The sequence below is a fragment of the Elephas maximus genome, chromosome 12, assembly GCF_024166365.1.
Source record: "Elephas maximus indicus isolate mEleMax1 chromosome 12, mEleMax1 primary haplotype, whole genome shotgun sequence".
Taxonomy (NCBI): Eukaryota; Metazoa; Chordata; class Mammalia; order Proboscidea; family Elephantidae; genus Elephas; species Elephas maximus.
This window is the reverse complement of record NC_064830.1, coordinates 43,751,318-43,765,378: the sequence shown is the minus strand read 5'-3', so window position 1 is coordinate 43,765,378 and position 14,061 is coordinate 43,751,318. Positions and strand designations below refer to the sequence as shown.

At 37.9% G+C, this 14,061-nt stretch overlaps 1 protein-coding gene across 3 annotated transcripts in view; it reads left to right on the top strand.

The window, feature by feature from the left end:
* ASXL2 (ASXL transcriptional regulator 2) overlaps positions 1 to 14,061 on the top strand; it is a 193,477-nt gene that overhangs the window by 149,553 nt on the left and 29,863 nt on the right. For all 3 annotated transcript variants that reach the window (XM_049904929.1, XM_049904928.1, XM_049904930.1), the window contains one exon: positions 9,068 to 9,231. In XM_049904929.1, coding sequence (XP_049760886.1) covers positions 9,068 to 9,231 — 164 coding nt within the window. The remainder of the gene's footprint in view (positions 1 to 9,067; positions 9,232 to 14,061) is intronic.

Here is a 14,061-nt window from a genome sequence, read left to right as displayed (position 1 = left end):
TTGACCGACAGGCAGTTCTCACCTAGAAAAACTCTTGCATATATACATTAGGATACTCGTGTGACAATGCTCATAGCACCGTTGCTTGTAATGGCTAATACAACCATGGGGTGGGGGCACATGTCTGTCAATAGCAGAATAGATTAATGAGTTGTTGTAGCATCATTAAATGAAATACTTTACATTTATGAATATGTTAGCCTCATACAATGAGTTGGGAAATTTTCAATGTTTTTGGAGAGTTAGTATAACCGTGATGTTGTTTCTTCCTTAAATATTTAGAGGAATGTGATGTCATCACAGCCTGGACTTTTCTATGCAGGAAGTTTTTTGTTGTTGTTGTTGAGGATATACATGGCAGAACAGATGCCAACAGTTTCCACATGTACAGCTCAGTGAAATTGATTACATTCTTTCAGTTATACAACCATTGTCACCCTCCTTTTCTGGTTTGTACCTTTCTCATTAACGTAAACTTGCTACTCCCTAAGTTTCCTATCTGATCTTTTGAGTTGCTATTGTCAATTTGATCCCATATAGATAAATCTTAAAAGAGCCCAGTGTTCAAGGCAGACATTTCTTACTAGTTAAGCTAAACTATTGTTTGGTTTTCAGAATACTTCAGGGAATATTTTTGGTTTAAAGTTCACAGATTATCTCAGGGCAGTAGTTTCAGGGGTTCGTCCACCCTCCATAACTCCAGAAATGGAGTTCATGAGAATTTGAAACTCTGTTCTGCCTTCTCCCCCTTTTGATCAGGATTCTTTTAGGGAATCTTTGATCAAAATGTTCAGCAATGGCAGCCAGGCACCATCCAGTTCTGATCTCATGGCCACAGAGGTAGTTTTTCATGGAGGCAATTAGCCACACATTCCATTTCCTCTTCCTATTTCTGACAATCGTTCCTCTGTATAGAAAAATTTTGGGGAATAAAGATTCAAAAATTTTGAAAGATAACAGACTATTTTCTATATTTTACTGTGCCAATTTTGGTAAATTAAAGTTTTATGGAGTTTTCCCATTTCATCTAAATTCTCAAATTTATTGACAAAGTTATCAATAAGAAGATAAAAAAATTTAAAACATTTTATTTTGAAATAAAACACACAGAGAAAACTGCCTATAACAAGAACATAATGGATTATTATGAGGTAGATACTGTTATAAACCATGTTATAAACCAAACTAACAAATTGCCAGTTACCACAGAAGCCCCTTTACATGATTGCATTACTGTCGCAACCCTTTTCCTCCATCCTTAAAGTAACCAATAACCTCACTTTTATTGTAATTTCCTTGCATTTCTTTATAGTTTAGTCACAAAAAATGTTATTACCTAAATCCTATTAATTTATGGTGCAGGACCAGGCAGTGTTTCATTCTGTTGTGCATAGGGTTGCTGTGAGTTGGAACTGATTCAACAGCACACAAGATAATTTAGTTTTGTCCTCTTTTTTTTTTTCTTTTGATGTAGTTTTAATTTTTTTCTTAGGTCTCCTTTAATCTTAAGATTCTCTTCCATCTCTTTTATTTTTTATTGCAACATGTATATTAAAGAACAAGTCGTTTGACCTGTAGTGTTTCCCACAGACTGGAATTTGCAAATTGCATCATGGTGTTCCTCTATTCGGTATCCTCTCTTCAAATGTATTTCCTCTAAAGTGTTAATTGGGACTAGGGTCTTGATTAGACTCAGGTCTGATTTTTGCTGATGCCATGGGGGGTGGCAGGAGAGCACTGGTAGATACACATCATGTCTGTCTCTTTTTTTCTATTGATAACAGCCATTGATTTTTTTTTTCCCTTAGAAGTGTAATCATTTATTCAGAGGGAATTTGCATGTTATGCTAGTTTATTCCTCAACCAACAGGAAATAAGAGTTTCTCTACAACCATGGAATGCTGTGTGTGTTACTGTTTTTTTTTTTTAAGTTTTGGTTTAATTTTTGTGATTTTTAAAAAATAATTTGTTTTGTTGTTGAACTATACACAACAAAACATACATCAGTTCAACAATTTCTACATGTACAATTCAGTGATCAGACAAGTTATGGGATGACATCAAGGGCATCATACATGAAGAAAACAAAAGGTCATTTAAAAGACAGGAAAGAAAAGACCAAAATGGATATCAGAAAAGACTCTGAAACTTGCTCTTGAATGTAGAGTAAAAAAAAAAAAAAAATCTGTTGCCATCGAGTTGATTTCCAACTCATAGTGACCCAATAGGACAGAGTAGAACTACCCCATAGAGTTTCCAAGCAGCACCTGCTGGATTCGAACTGCTGACCTTTTGGTTAGCAGCTGTAGTACTTAACCAGTATGCCACCAGGGTTTCTGAACATAGAGTAGCTAAAGCAAATGGAAGAAGTACTAAAGTAAAAGAGCTGAAGAGAAGATTGCAAAGGGCAGCTTGAGAAGACACAATAAGGTATTGTAGTGATATGTGCAGACACTGGAATTAGAAAACCAAAAGGAAAGAACACGTTTAGCATTTCTCAAGCTGAAAGAACTGAAGAAAAAATTCAAGCCTTGAGTTGCAATATTGAAGTGTTCTGGTGGCAAAAATTTGAATGATGCAGGAAGCATCAAAAGAAGATGGAAGGGATATATAGAGTCACTGTACCAAAAAGAATTGGTCAGCTTTCAGGTATTTCAGGAGTTAGCATATGGTCAAGAACCTATGATATTGAAGGAAGAAGTCCAAGCTGCATTGAAGACATTGGCGAAAAACAAGGCTCCAGGAGTTGACAGCATACTAATTGAGGTGTTTCAACACATGGATGCAATACTGGACGCACTCACTCATCTGTGCCAAGAAATTTGGAAGACAGCTACCAGGCCAACCAACTGGAAGAGATCCAACTTTGTGCCTATTCCAAAGAAAAGTGATCCAATAAAATGCAGAAATTGTCAAAAATATCGTTAATAATATCACACACAAGCAAAATTTTGCTAAAGATAATTCAAAAACAGTTGCAGCAGTATATCGAGCAGGGATCTGCCAGAAGTTCAAACTGGATTCAGAAGAGGATGTGCAATGAGGGATATCATTGCTGATGTAGGATGGATCCTGCTGGAAGTAGAGAATAACAGAAAGATGTTTACCTGTGTTTTATTTGACTGTGCAAAGGGATTCGACGGTGTGGGTCATAGCAAATTATGGGTAACGTTTGAAGAATGGGAATTCCAGAACACTTAATTGTGCTCATGAGGAACCTGTACATACAACAAGAAGTAGTTATCCCCTTGTACACAGAAGGAGGGGATACTGTGTGGTTTAAAATCAGGAAAGATGTGCATCAGGGTTCTATCCTTCCACCATACGTATTCAGTCTGTATGCTGAGTGCGTAATCTGAGAAGCTGGACTGTATGAAGAAGAATGTGGCATCAGGATTGGAGGAAGGCTCATTAACAACCTGCGATACACAGATGACACAACCTTGCTTGCTGAAAATGAAGAGGACTTGACGCACTTATTGATAAAGATCAAAGACTTGCAGCCTTCAGTATGAATTACACCTAAACATAAAGAAAACAAAAGTCCTTGCAACTGTACCAATAAGCAACATTATGATAAACAGAAAAGATCGAAGTTGTCCAGGATTTCATTTTACTTGGATCCAAAATCAACACTCCTTGAAGCAGCAGTCAAGAAATCAAACAACGTACTGCATTGGACAAATCTGCTGCAAAAGACCTCTTTAAAGTGTTAAAAAGCAAAGCTGTGACTTTGAGGACTAAGGTGCACTTAACCCAAGCCATGGTATTTTCAATCACTTCATATTCATGTGAAAGCTGGACAATGAATAGGGAAGACCAAAGAAGAATTGATGCCTTTGAATTGTACTGGTGAAGAATATTGAATATACCATGGACTGCCAGAAGAACAAACAAATGTGTCTTAGAAGAAGTACAGCCAGAATGCTCCTTAGAAGCGAGAATAGTGAGACTTTGTCTTTCATACTTTGGATACATTATCAGGGGGGACTGTTCCCTGGAGAAGGACATCATTCTTGCTAAAGTACAGGGTCAGCAGAAAAGTGGAAGACCCGCAACGAGATGGATGGATGTGGTGGCTACAGCATTCGGATCAAACATAGCAAACATTGTGAGAACGGCTAAGGACCAGGCAGTGTTTCGTTCTGTTGTACATAGGGTCGCTATGAATTGGAATCGGCTCAAAAGCGCTTAAAAACAACAACAACATTTTATTGATTCGTCTATTGACAGCATTTAGATTTTTTCCACCTTTTTGCTCTGTGAGTAAGTGCTGCAGTGAACATTGGTGTACATATGTCCGTTTGTGTTGCTATTAAGCCCCTTGGGTATATACCTAGGAGTGGGATTTCTGGGTCATATGGTAGTTCTGTTTTTTAATTTCTCGAGGAACCACTATCCTGTTTTCCACAACAGATGTACCATTTTGCATTCTCATTAGCAATAGATAAGGGCCCCAATATCCCCACATCATTGCCAGCATTTGTTACTTTCTGGTTTTTCCCCCCCTTTTAGCCATATTACTGGGAGTGAAGTGGTATTTCATTGTGGTTTTGGTTTTCATCTCTTTGATGGCTAAAAATGTTGAGCATCTCTTTATGTGTTTGTTAGCCATTTGAATATCTTCACTGATGAAATGTCTACTCATGTCCTTAGTCTGTTTTTTGATTAGGTTATTAGTCTTTATGTTATTAAATATCAAATATATGCCATTGATTCTTAATGTGTAGAACTATTAAGAGTTCCAAATGTTGATCTAATTCTATCATTTCTTCTTATTAGCTAGAACACTTCTCTAAAGGTACACTTGTGATTACAAAAGCATTAGAGCTTATATAGGAAAGGCAAGACAGAAATGCTAGCTTCTTTCTCTTTCTATGCTAGTTTTCAACATAATAAGTTTTTATTTTGTCACCCTCCAAAGGTGACAGTTTGTTTTTTTTTGAGACTCAAGAATTCATGGGTTTAACTATTTTTTATGTATTTCCATATATTTTAGTTATTGTACTTATTGTACATTACCTCATCTTTGGTCAGTGAGAGCCTCTTCGTGTTGGCTTCTGAAGTCAGGTGGTGCAGTGGTTAAAGCGATCGACTGCTAGCCAACAGGTCAGCAGTTTGGAACCACCAGTGGCTTAGTGGAAGAAGGTCATGGCAGTCTGCTTCCTTAGAGATTTGCAGCCATGGAAACTCTATGGGGTCGCTATGAGTCGGAATCTACTTGATAGCAGTGAGGTTTTTCTAGTAGAATGTTAGATTCCTTGCTATCTGGTGTGCTATTCAGATTTGTCTTACACATTTTTTGCTCCAGATTTGGAATCATCCATTTCTCCAATATGCCCTGGCTCCTTTTAGTAGGAAGTAGTCTAAGTTAGCACACCATCATTTATTTAAAGATAAAATATCTTCTAAATTTGTATTTATAGTTTCAATTAGTTAAGACTGGGTTTGGTATTACATCTCTATCTGCTGTCTTTGACAGGAAGAATTGTGGCTCTCGAGGACACAAAAAAAAAAAAAAACCCGTCACCACCAAGTTAATTCCGACACAAGCGACCCTATAGGACAGAGCAGAACTGCCCAGTAGGGTTTCTTAAGGACACAGTGAATGATAAAATTAGAAGATCCCATACTTAGTCATTTGCTTTGACCTTCATTACACACACAACAGTTGCAGAGGAACAATAGCAATACTGTTTACCAATATGATCACTTTAAAACAGTTTTAAATATTTTGTGCTTATGCTTTCCTTATTTTCCCCTCCATTTTTTGAAAGCAGTTGCTCACTGTCTATACTTTCAAAGTATACCATAGGTGTTACATGCTGTACTTTTTAGTCTTAGACCTAGAAAGCTACTTATCTAATGGATACCGCCAGCCTTTATTTCGCTTTGTAGTCATTTTGATTGTCTGAAACTCATTTCCTCAGAAAAGGCTCATGGAAATGACGCTCGCTCAGTTCTTACGTGCAAATTCAGTTTGTGGTCTTTATATATGAAAGTCAGTTTACCTGGGTACTAAATGTTTGGCCTACATTTTGTCTCCTTTGAGTGTCTTAAAATATATTACTCCATTTTCTTTTGTTAAAATCAATAATAGAATTTTCTATTCTTCCTAGGTTGTTGAAATCTAATAATTTTCCTAGACGGTCTTGGTCATTCTGGATTGATATCCTCAAGTACATTGTATGTTGTTTTATTAATGTGTGGATTTTTTTTTTTTTTGGTATCATCATGCTTCTGTATATTTATTAGGGTTTGTTCTTTTTTGTTTGATTCTAACTTCTTAAGTTGTTCAGTTTTTTTCAGTAATTTTCTAATATAAGCATTTATGGCTTTACTCAGTTTCCCCACTCACTGCCTCCCACAAGTTTTAGTAAGGTCATCCCAACAAGGGCAAATGACCAAGTAGTACATAAACCAGACATGCCAGGATCATTTATCAGGAAAAACTCACAGGGCCATAAAAGGCTCTCCCATTGATCATCACATACAGCATGCTGCCAGCAAGGGACATGAGACCCCAGGAGAGGTGTCCTGACTCCTGGCTATCAGTCGTTTTACCAGTGTGATAAAGAAAGCACTACCCCCTCCTCTGGTTTGATCAGGAGCTGGGCAAAATAGTGATTTAGTGTTAAGCTGCCAAGTCATGTTTTTATTATTATTTAGTTTTAATTTTATTGTGACTTCTCCTTTGTCCCAGGACTTTAGAAGTTTTTGTTTTTTACATTTCCAAATATATAGATATATTTTTAAATACTAAGCTGTGTGATATCTGTACCTATGTAGTATAGCTTAAACAACAGACTCTAAAGCCTGCATATCTGAGTTCAAATTCCTGCTCTATTACTAAGTAGTGTCACCTTGGGCAAGTTACCACTCACTTTCTTTATCCGTGGCCTCACTTTCTTTATCTGTGAGATGAGGTAATAATAATAGTTAACAACTCCATTAAGTTGTGCAGAAGTTAAATGGCTTAATACATGTAAATGCTTAGAATAGTGCCTGAAACACAGCAAGTGTTTGCTGCTGGTATCATTAATTCTGTTATTGTTACTATTAATATTATTTGAAATTTATCGAGACCTTTTTTAGGCTAATAATACTGAATTCTTATGTATACTTTCTAATTATTCAGTACAGAATTTTTTATTTGTTCATTGGATCAAGCTTGTTAATTTAAAAATTTTTTTTTTTTTTTGGCTGGTGCTCTTAGCTTGTTTCACTTATTTCTTAATTGAGAGGTGTGTAGAAATCTACCATAACGGTAGATTTGTACAATCTCCTTGTCATTGTATCGGTTTTTGCTTCGTTTATTTTTGATGCTATTTTATTAGATGTTTTCCTCATGGATTGAACCCTTGATAATTATCTAGTTACTTTATTAATCACTGATTAGGCTTTTTAAAGTGCTTTTGCTTTTTTTTTTTTTTTAATTTATAGAGGTATCCCAGCTTTCCTATGGTTAGTATTTACCTGGTGTATCTTTCTACATTTCTGTATCCTTATACTTTAGATATGTCTTTTTTTAAATGACATAGAGGTAGCTGAATTTTTTTTAATTTAATCTGACAATCTGTTTTGCCTGGTGAGTGTTATCCATTTAGACTTACTGTTATTGACAATGTATTTGAAATTGGTTTTCACTCTTTTTATTGTTCTTCGTTTCACTTCTATTTTTCTTTTTCCCCTTTCTTGCCTGTTTGTTGTTGTTGTTTTGGTTTGACTAAGCTGTTTTTGCATGTTGCTCATTTTAATTCCCTTTATAGTCATTCTTTTCTCTACTAAGCTTGACATTTATATACACTATTTTTATTCTTTTAGTGCCAATCCTTGAAATGCTACCATGCATAATTAACTAAGTCTTAAAGTTAATCATCTTGATTTTTCTCCAGAACAGTGGACGTATTTTACAGTTTAGCACTGACCTTTTCTATCTGGACTTAAATAATATTGTCGTCTAACATCTCTGTTCTTCATTTTTAGTGTCACAAATCAGATACTAGAATACCATCATTTTATACAAACAATGTTGATGGGAAGTTATCTACATGTTTACTTTTCTCTGCTGTACTCCCAGACCATCCTTCTGCAAGGATTTGCCTTCTTGAAGTACAATTTTTAAAGAAGTTTATTTAGAGCAGTTCTTTTGGTGGTAAATGCTCTCAGTTTTTGTTTATCTTTATAGGTATCTTTGTTTCATGTTCATTCTTGAAGGATAGTTTGGTGGACATACCATTCTAGTTTGACAGTTATTTTCTCTCAGCATTTGTAGATATTACCCACTTTGTTACGGATTCCTTTGCTGTTAAGAAATTTGCTACTCTGTCATTGTTTTCTATGTAATCCTTTTTTATGTGATTTTTCTCTGCCTTTTGAATGCTTTCAAGCTATTCTCCTTTTCTCTAAAGAACTATTATAAATTTTACCAAGTTGGGTCTAAACATGAATTTCTTTTTACCCTGTGCTGGATATGCTGTGCTTCTAGATCTCTAGGTCTTCATCAGACTGGTAAATGTACAACTATCAACTCTTTAAATATTGCCTTTTCCCTATTTTATTTATTTTCTGCTTCAGGGTGTCTAATCAGGCATATGTTCGACCTTCTCATAACATTTTTAACTAATACAAGTTAAAGTCAATGGGGGAAAAATTCTCAGGGAAAAGAAAAAAGGGCCTCAGAATGATTCTTAAATTGAGTTTTTTCTATTCTATTAGTCATTCTGTGTGTGTGTCATCTATCATAATCTTCTTGAGTTCCTTTTGGAAAATAATCAAGTCTTACACATAAAATGCACTTTTAGTATGGCATAAGGTCCACTTTATAGACCTTATTCTGTTGATTCAGAGAAGACAAATGATATTCTTTATCCTGTATGAATGAAAAAGGATGTGACTTTTTAGTCTTGGTACCAGGAAGAAACTTTTTAAGTCCTTAAGTGTTAACTTCTTTGCAGTATGATATTTGATTAAGTATTTACAGCTGTGGTTTCTGCATAGCTGAGCAGGCTAGAGTTTAAAACGAAAATGTGAGGAGGCCAGAATTACTCTTTTCCATTTTTTGTAGGACAAATGAAAAGGACTAAATGTGCTGAAATCGACGTTGAGACACCAGACTCCATTCTGGTTAACACAAATCTGCGAGCATTGATCAACAAACACACCTTTTCAGTTCTACCTGGAGATTGCCAGCAGCGACTGCTTCTGCTGCTTCCAGAAGTAGATCGACAGGTATGTTAGTTAAAGCCTAAACAATTTTATAACCCTTCTGAGGCTTCCCTAATTCCCTTTAGAATTCCTTAAGAATTTTTAGGTTTTTTTGTTTGTTTTGCTTTCTGTATACCTGTAGAAAAGTGATATTAATGGTATTAAAGAAGAAATAAGGCTATTTTTATGTAAATATTCTTAATAAGTGGGCCCTGTAAGGCTTATAAAACAGAAGTCTGTTACCAGAATGTCATGATTAAAGAATAAATTTGTCTAGTTGTCATCTATAGATGTAGGTCAGCATCAATAGAATACAGTTTAGGGAGGGCTGGAGAATTGTCTTGGTCTAGCATCTGCAGCATGTGGGCCAGCTCCTCAAGCCCAAAGACCTGGATTCAGACAATTACATATATCTGGAACAAGGAATTAACAGTTGATGGAATTATTTTTATTCTTTTGTTACTTTTCTCTAAAACATTTGTTGCTTTCATACTGTACATCTTAAGATAATATACATTATACTTTTAAACAAAAGTAGCAAGAAGCAATACTGAAGGTTTGGGAAGAGTCTAGGCAGAAACCACAGAGATCTAACTTGGTCAGGAATAAGACATCTAAGACTGAGGCTTTCATCAAGAAAGAGTGAATAGCAAGTCCCTGCCGTTCTGAGCTTCTGTTTCCTCCTCTGCAAAAGGAGAGAGAAGACCATATTATCTTCTAAGGTTTATTCAGTTCTAAGATTTGGGGTTTTTTTTCCAAAAGTTTTTTTATTGTGTTTTAAGTGAAAGTTTACAGTTCCAGTTAGTTTTTCATACAAAAATTTATACACACATTGTTATGTGACCCTAGTTGCTCTCCCTATAATGTGATAGCACAGTCCTCCCTTTTGCCCTGTATTTCCCGTGTCCATTCAACCAGCTCCTATTCCTTTCTGCCTTCTCATCTTGCCTCCAGACAGGAGCTGCCTATTTAGTCTCATTTTTTAATCTACTTGAGCTAAGATGCATACTTCTCACCAGTATCATTTTATGTCTTATAGTCCAGTCTACTCTTGTCTGAAGAGCTGGCTTCAGGAATGGTTTTACTTTCAGGCTAACAGAGAGTCTGGGGGCCATGCCTTCTGGAGGTTCCTCCAGACTCAGTCAGACCATTAAGTCTGGTCTTTTTACTAAAATTTCAGTTCCGCACCCCACTTTTCTGCTCCACCAGACTGTCTGTTATATTCCCTGTCAGGGTGGCCATTGGTGATAGCCAGGCACCGTCTAGGTCTTCTGGTCTTAGGCCAATGGAGTCCCTGATTTATGTGGCCCTTGCTGTCTCTTGGGCTCATATTTTCCTTGGGTCTTTGGTGTTCTTTATTCTCTTTCGCTCCAGGTGGGTTGGGACCAATTGATACATCTTAGATGGCCGCTAGCTAGCTTTTAAGACCCCAGATGCCACTCACCAAAGTGGGATGCAGAACATTTTCTTAATAAACTTTGTTATGCCCGTTAACCTAGATGTCCCCTGAAACCATAGTCCCCAGACTCCCCGCCCCTGCTACTCTGTCCTTTGAAGTGTTTGGTTGTATTTAGGAAACTTCTTAGCTTTTGTTTAGTCCAGTTGTGTTGACTTCCCCTGTATTGTGTGTTGTCCTTCCCTTTATGTAAGATAATTCTTGTCTACTATCTAGCTAGTGAATACCCCTCTCTCTCCCTCCCCACGTAACCATCAAAGAATGTTTTCTTCTGTGTTTAAACGTTTTCTTGAGTTCTTATGATAGCAGTCTTATACAATATTTATCCTTTTGTGACTGACTACTTTCACTCAGCATAATTCCTTCCAGATTCATCCATGTTATGAGGTGTTTCATGAATTCATTGTTGTTCTTTATCATTGCATAGTATTCCATTGTATGAATATAGCATAATTTGTTTATCCGTTTGTTGATGGGCACCTAGGTTGTTTCCATTTTTTTGCCATTGTGAAAAGTGCTGCAGTGAACATGGATGTGCATATATCTATTTGTGTGAGGGCTCTTATTTCTCTAGGATATATTCCAAGGAGTGGGATTGCTGGATCATATGGTAGTTATATTTCTAGCTTTTTAAGGAAGTGCTAAATCAATTTCCAGAGTGGATGTGTCATTTTACATTCCTACCAGTAGTGTATAAGTAAGTGTTACAGTCTCTCCACAAACCTTGCCAACATTTATTATTTTGTGTTTTTTTAATTAATGCCAGCCTTGTTGGGGTGAGATGGTCTCTCACTGTAGTTTTGATTTGCATTTCTCTAATGACTAATGACTGTGAGCGTTTCCTCACGTGTCTGTTAGCCACCTGAATGTCTTCTTTGGTGAAGTGCCTTGTTCATATCCTTTGCCCATTTTTTTAATTGGGTTATTTGTCTTTTTTTTTTTAAGTATTATTTATGTTCTGGAGTTCTGGTGGCTTAGTGGTTAAGAGCTCGGCTGCTAACCAACAGATCAGCAGTTTGAATCCACCAGCTGCTCCTTGGAAACTCTGGGGACAGTTCTGCTCTGCCCTGTAGGGTTGCTGTGAGTCACAATTGACTTGATGGCAATGAGTTTAGTTTACTATCTTCTGAGTAATATGGTAGCGTTTTCTAATCCATGAAAGGGAGATATTTTCCCTAATTTATAGCAAGATAATTAAGATTAATGGAGAGTAGGAGGGCAGGGCCAAGATGGCGAGCTAGTCACAAGCTTCCTCTGAACCCTCTTGCAACAAAGACCCAAAAAAACAAGTGAATCGATTACATATATGACGACCTACAAACCCTGAGCATCAAATGCAGAGTTAAGGAATCGGTCTGAGCGATGGGGGAGGATGAGACAGTACAGAAGCAGCGATGAGTTGCCAGGCCCGCATACCGCCTCAGCTCCGATTGCTTGGCACCGTTCCTTGGTGCAACGGCGGCAGGGCTGATTGTAGTTTCCTGAGACATGGCAGCTTCAGTGAAAGAAGGCAAGCAAAGTGGCGCACTCCTGACCCTGTGGCGTGTCAACAGTGGGGCTGACCGCAGCATTTAGGAAGCGGCTGATTCACCGAAAGAAGGCAAACGAAGTGCCAGCATCCCGATCCCCTGGTATGATGGCTGCAGAACGGGATGTGGAGTTTAGGACAAAGCTGCTTCAGTGAAAGAAAGAAGCAGAGGACACAACCCTAGGCCCCCGGGGCAATCTCGGTGGGGACCCAGCCAGCGCACACAGACTACACATGCCTCTGGAATCTGAGATAAAACACCGCTCTCGACACAGGATAAGTGATTTTGTCTAATTTACCACAGGCATCTAATAGCTCCTTCTTTTGAAAGTCCTCTGTCCTATCTATCTGATCCCTCCCCGCTCTGCCCCAGAAGGCTTCATTGACAGTTGATTTCCCTGGACCTGAGACAGAAACTGCTGCGCTCTCTCTGAGCTATTCTCCTGGCCTGGCAGAAGGAACAAATGAACAAACAGGGGAAGAATACTTCCCTGACTCCCCTAATCTGGAAGCTCAGAGCAAAAGTGGCACCAGTCCAGGCATAAGCGATACACAGACTTTGGCTTTCACCCTTACATGGATCCAGGTGGCTTTTATTTTGCAAGGGCAAATCTGTTAGAGGTCTGACTCTAATTGTTCCATCTGTGTGGTGGAGAGGCAAGTTTTGGAAGTCTGATACCACTTTGCCTATTAAACAGGGCCCTTACCTACCCACAGCAGGGACCTGAGGGCTCAAGGCTCCATCCATGCCACCTAGCCACCCACGAGAGGGGTCCGAAGATTGTGGTGCCTACCAGTCTTTACAGGTATAAGCATTGGGTGCCTATGGCACAGCTGCAGAGCCCACCCACCAGAGCACTCTAGAGAACAGAGGCACTCCTTCCTCCCTGACACATGGGGGAAGGCTGTCAGCACCCTGCCTTCCTCAGAGTGTGACCCCCTGCCACTACCAGAAACCAGTGCTTACAGCCACCACCACTGCTCCTCTAAGATACTAGGTGAGAGCCTACACCACACACTAGGTGACTGACTATCAGGACACTGTACTGAACTGAATCTGTACAATATTAAATGGACCCCTAGGCTCATATACTGGGTAACAGGCCTAGCCATCTGGTAACAGGACATTAGTGCTTCAAAGGCTCCAATAATTAAGTTGGCTCACTCTAGTAGCCTAAAACCTGAAAGAAAACAAAGCAAAACGCTAGGACGCAGTGAGCAAACATAAAAAAAAAATTATTACAATAACTTATACATGGTTCAGAGACAGCAGTCAATATCAAATCACATAAAGATTGCTTCAACAAATTCTCAAAAGAGAGAATCAAAGACTCTCCTGGATGAAGATCTATTCCTGGGATTTCCAGATGTAGAATACAAAAGACTAATATAAAAACTCTTCAAGACATCAGGAACAAGATCAGGCAATACACAGAAAAAGCCAAGAAATACACAGATAAAGCAGTTGAAATTAAAAAGATTATTCAAGAACATAATGAAAAATTTAATAAGCTGCAAGAATCCATAGAGGGACAGCATTCATAAATTCAGAAGATTAACAAAATGACAGAGTTAGACAACTCAATAGAGAGCCAGAGGAGCAGAATTGAGGAACTGGAATACAGAATTGGGGAGATGGAGGATAAGGCACTTGGCACCAATATATTTGAAGAAAAATCAGATAAAAGAATTTTAAAAAATGAAGAAAACCTAAAGAATCATGTGGGACTCTATCAAAAAGAATAACTTGCGAGTGATTGGAATACTGGAACAGGGAGGGATAACAGAAGATACAGAGAGAATTGTTGAAGATTTGTTGGCAGAAAACTTCCTTGACATCGTGAAATATGAAAGGATATCTATCGAGGAT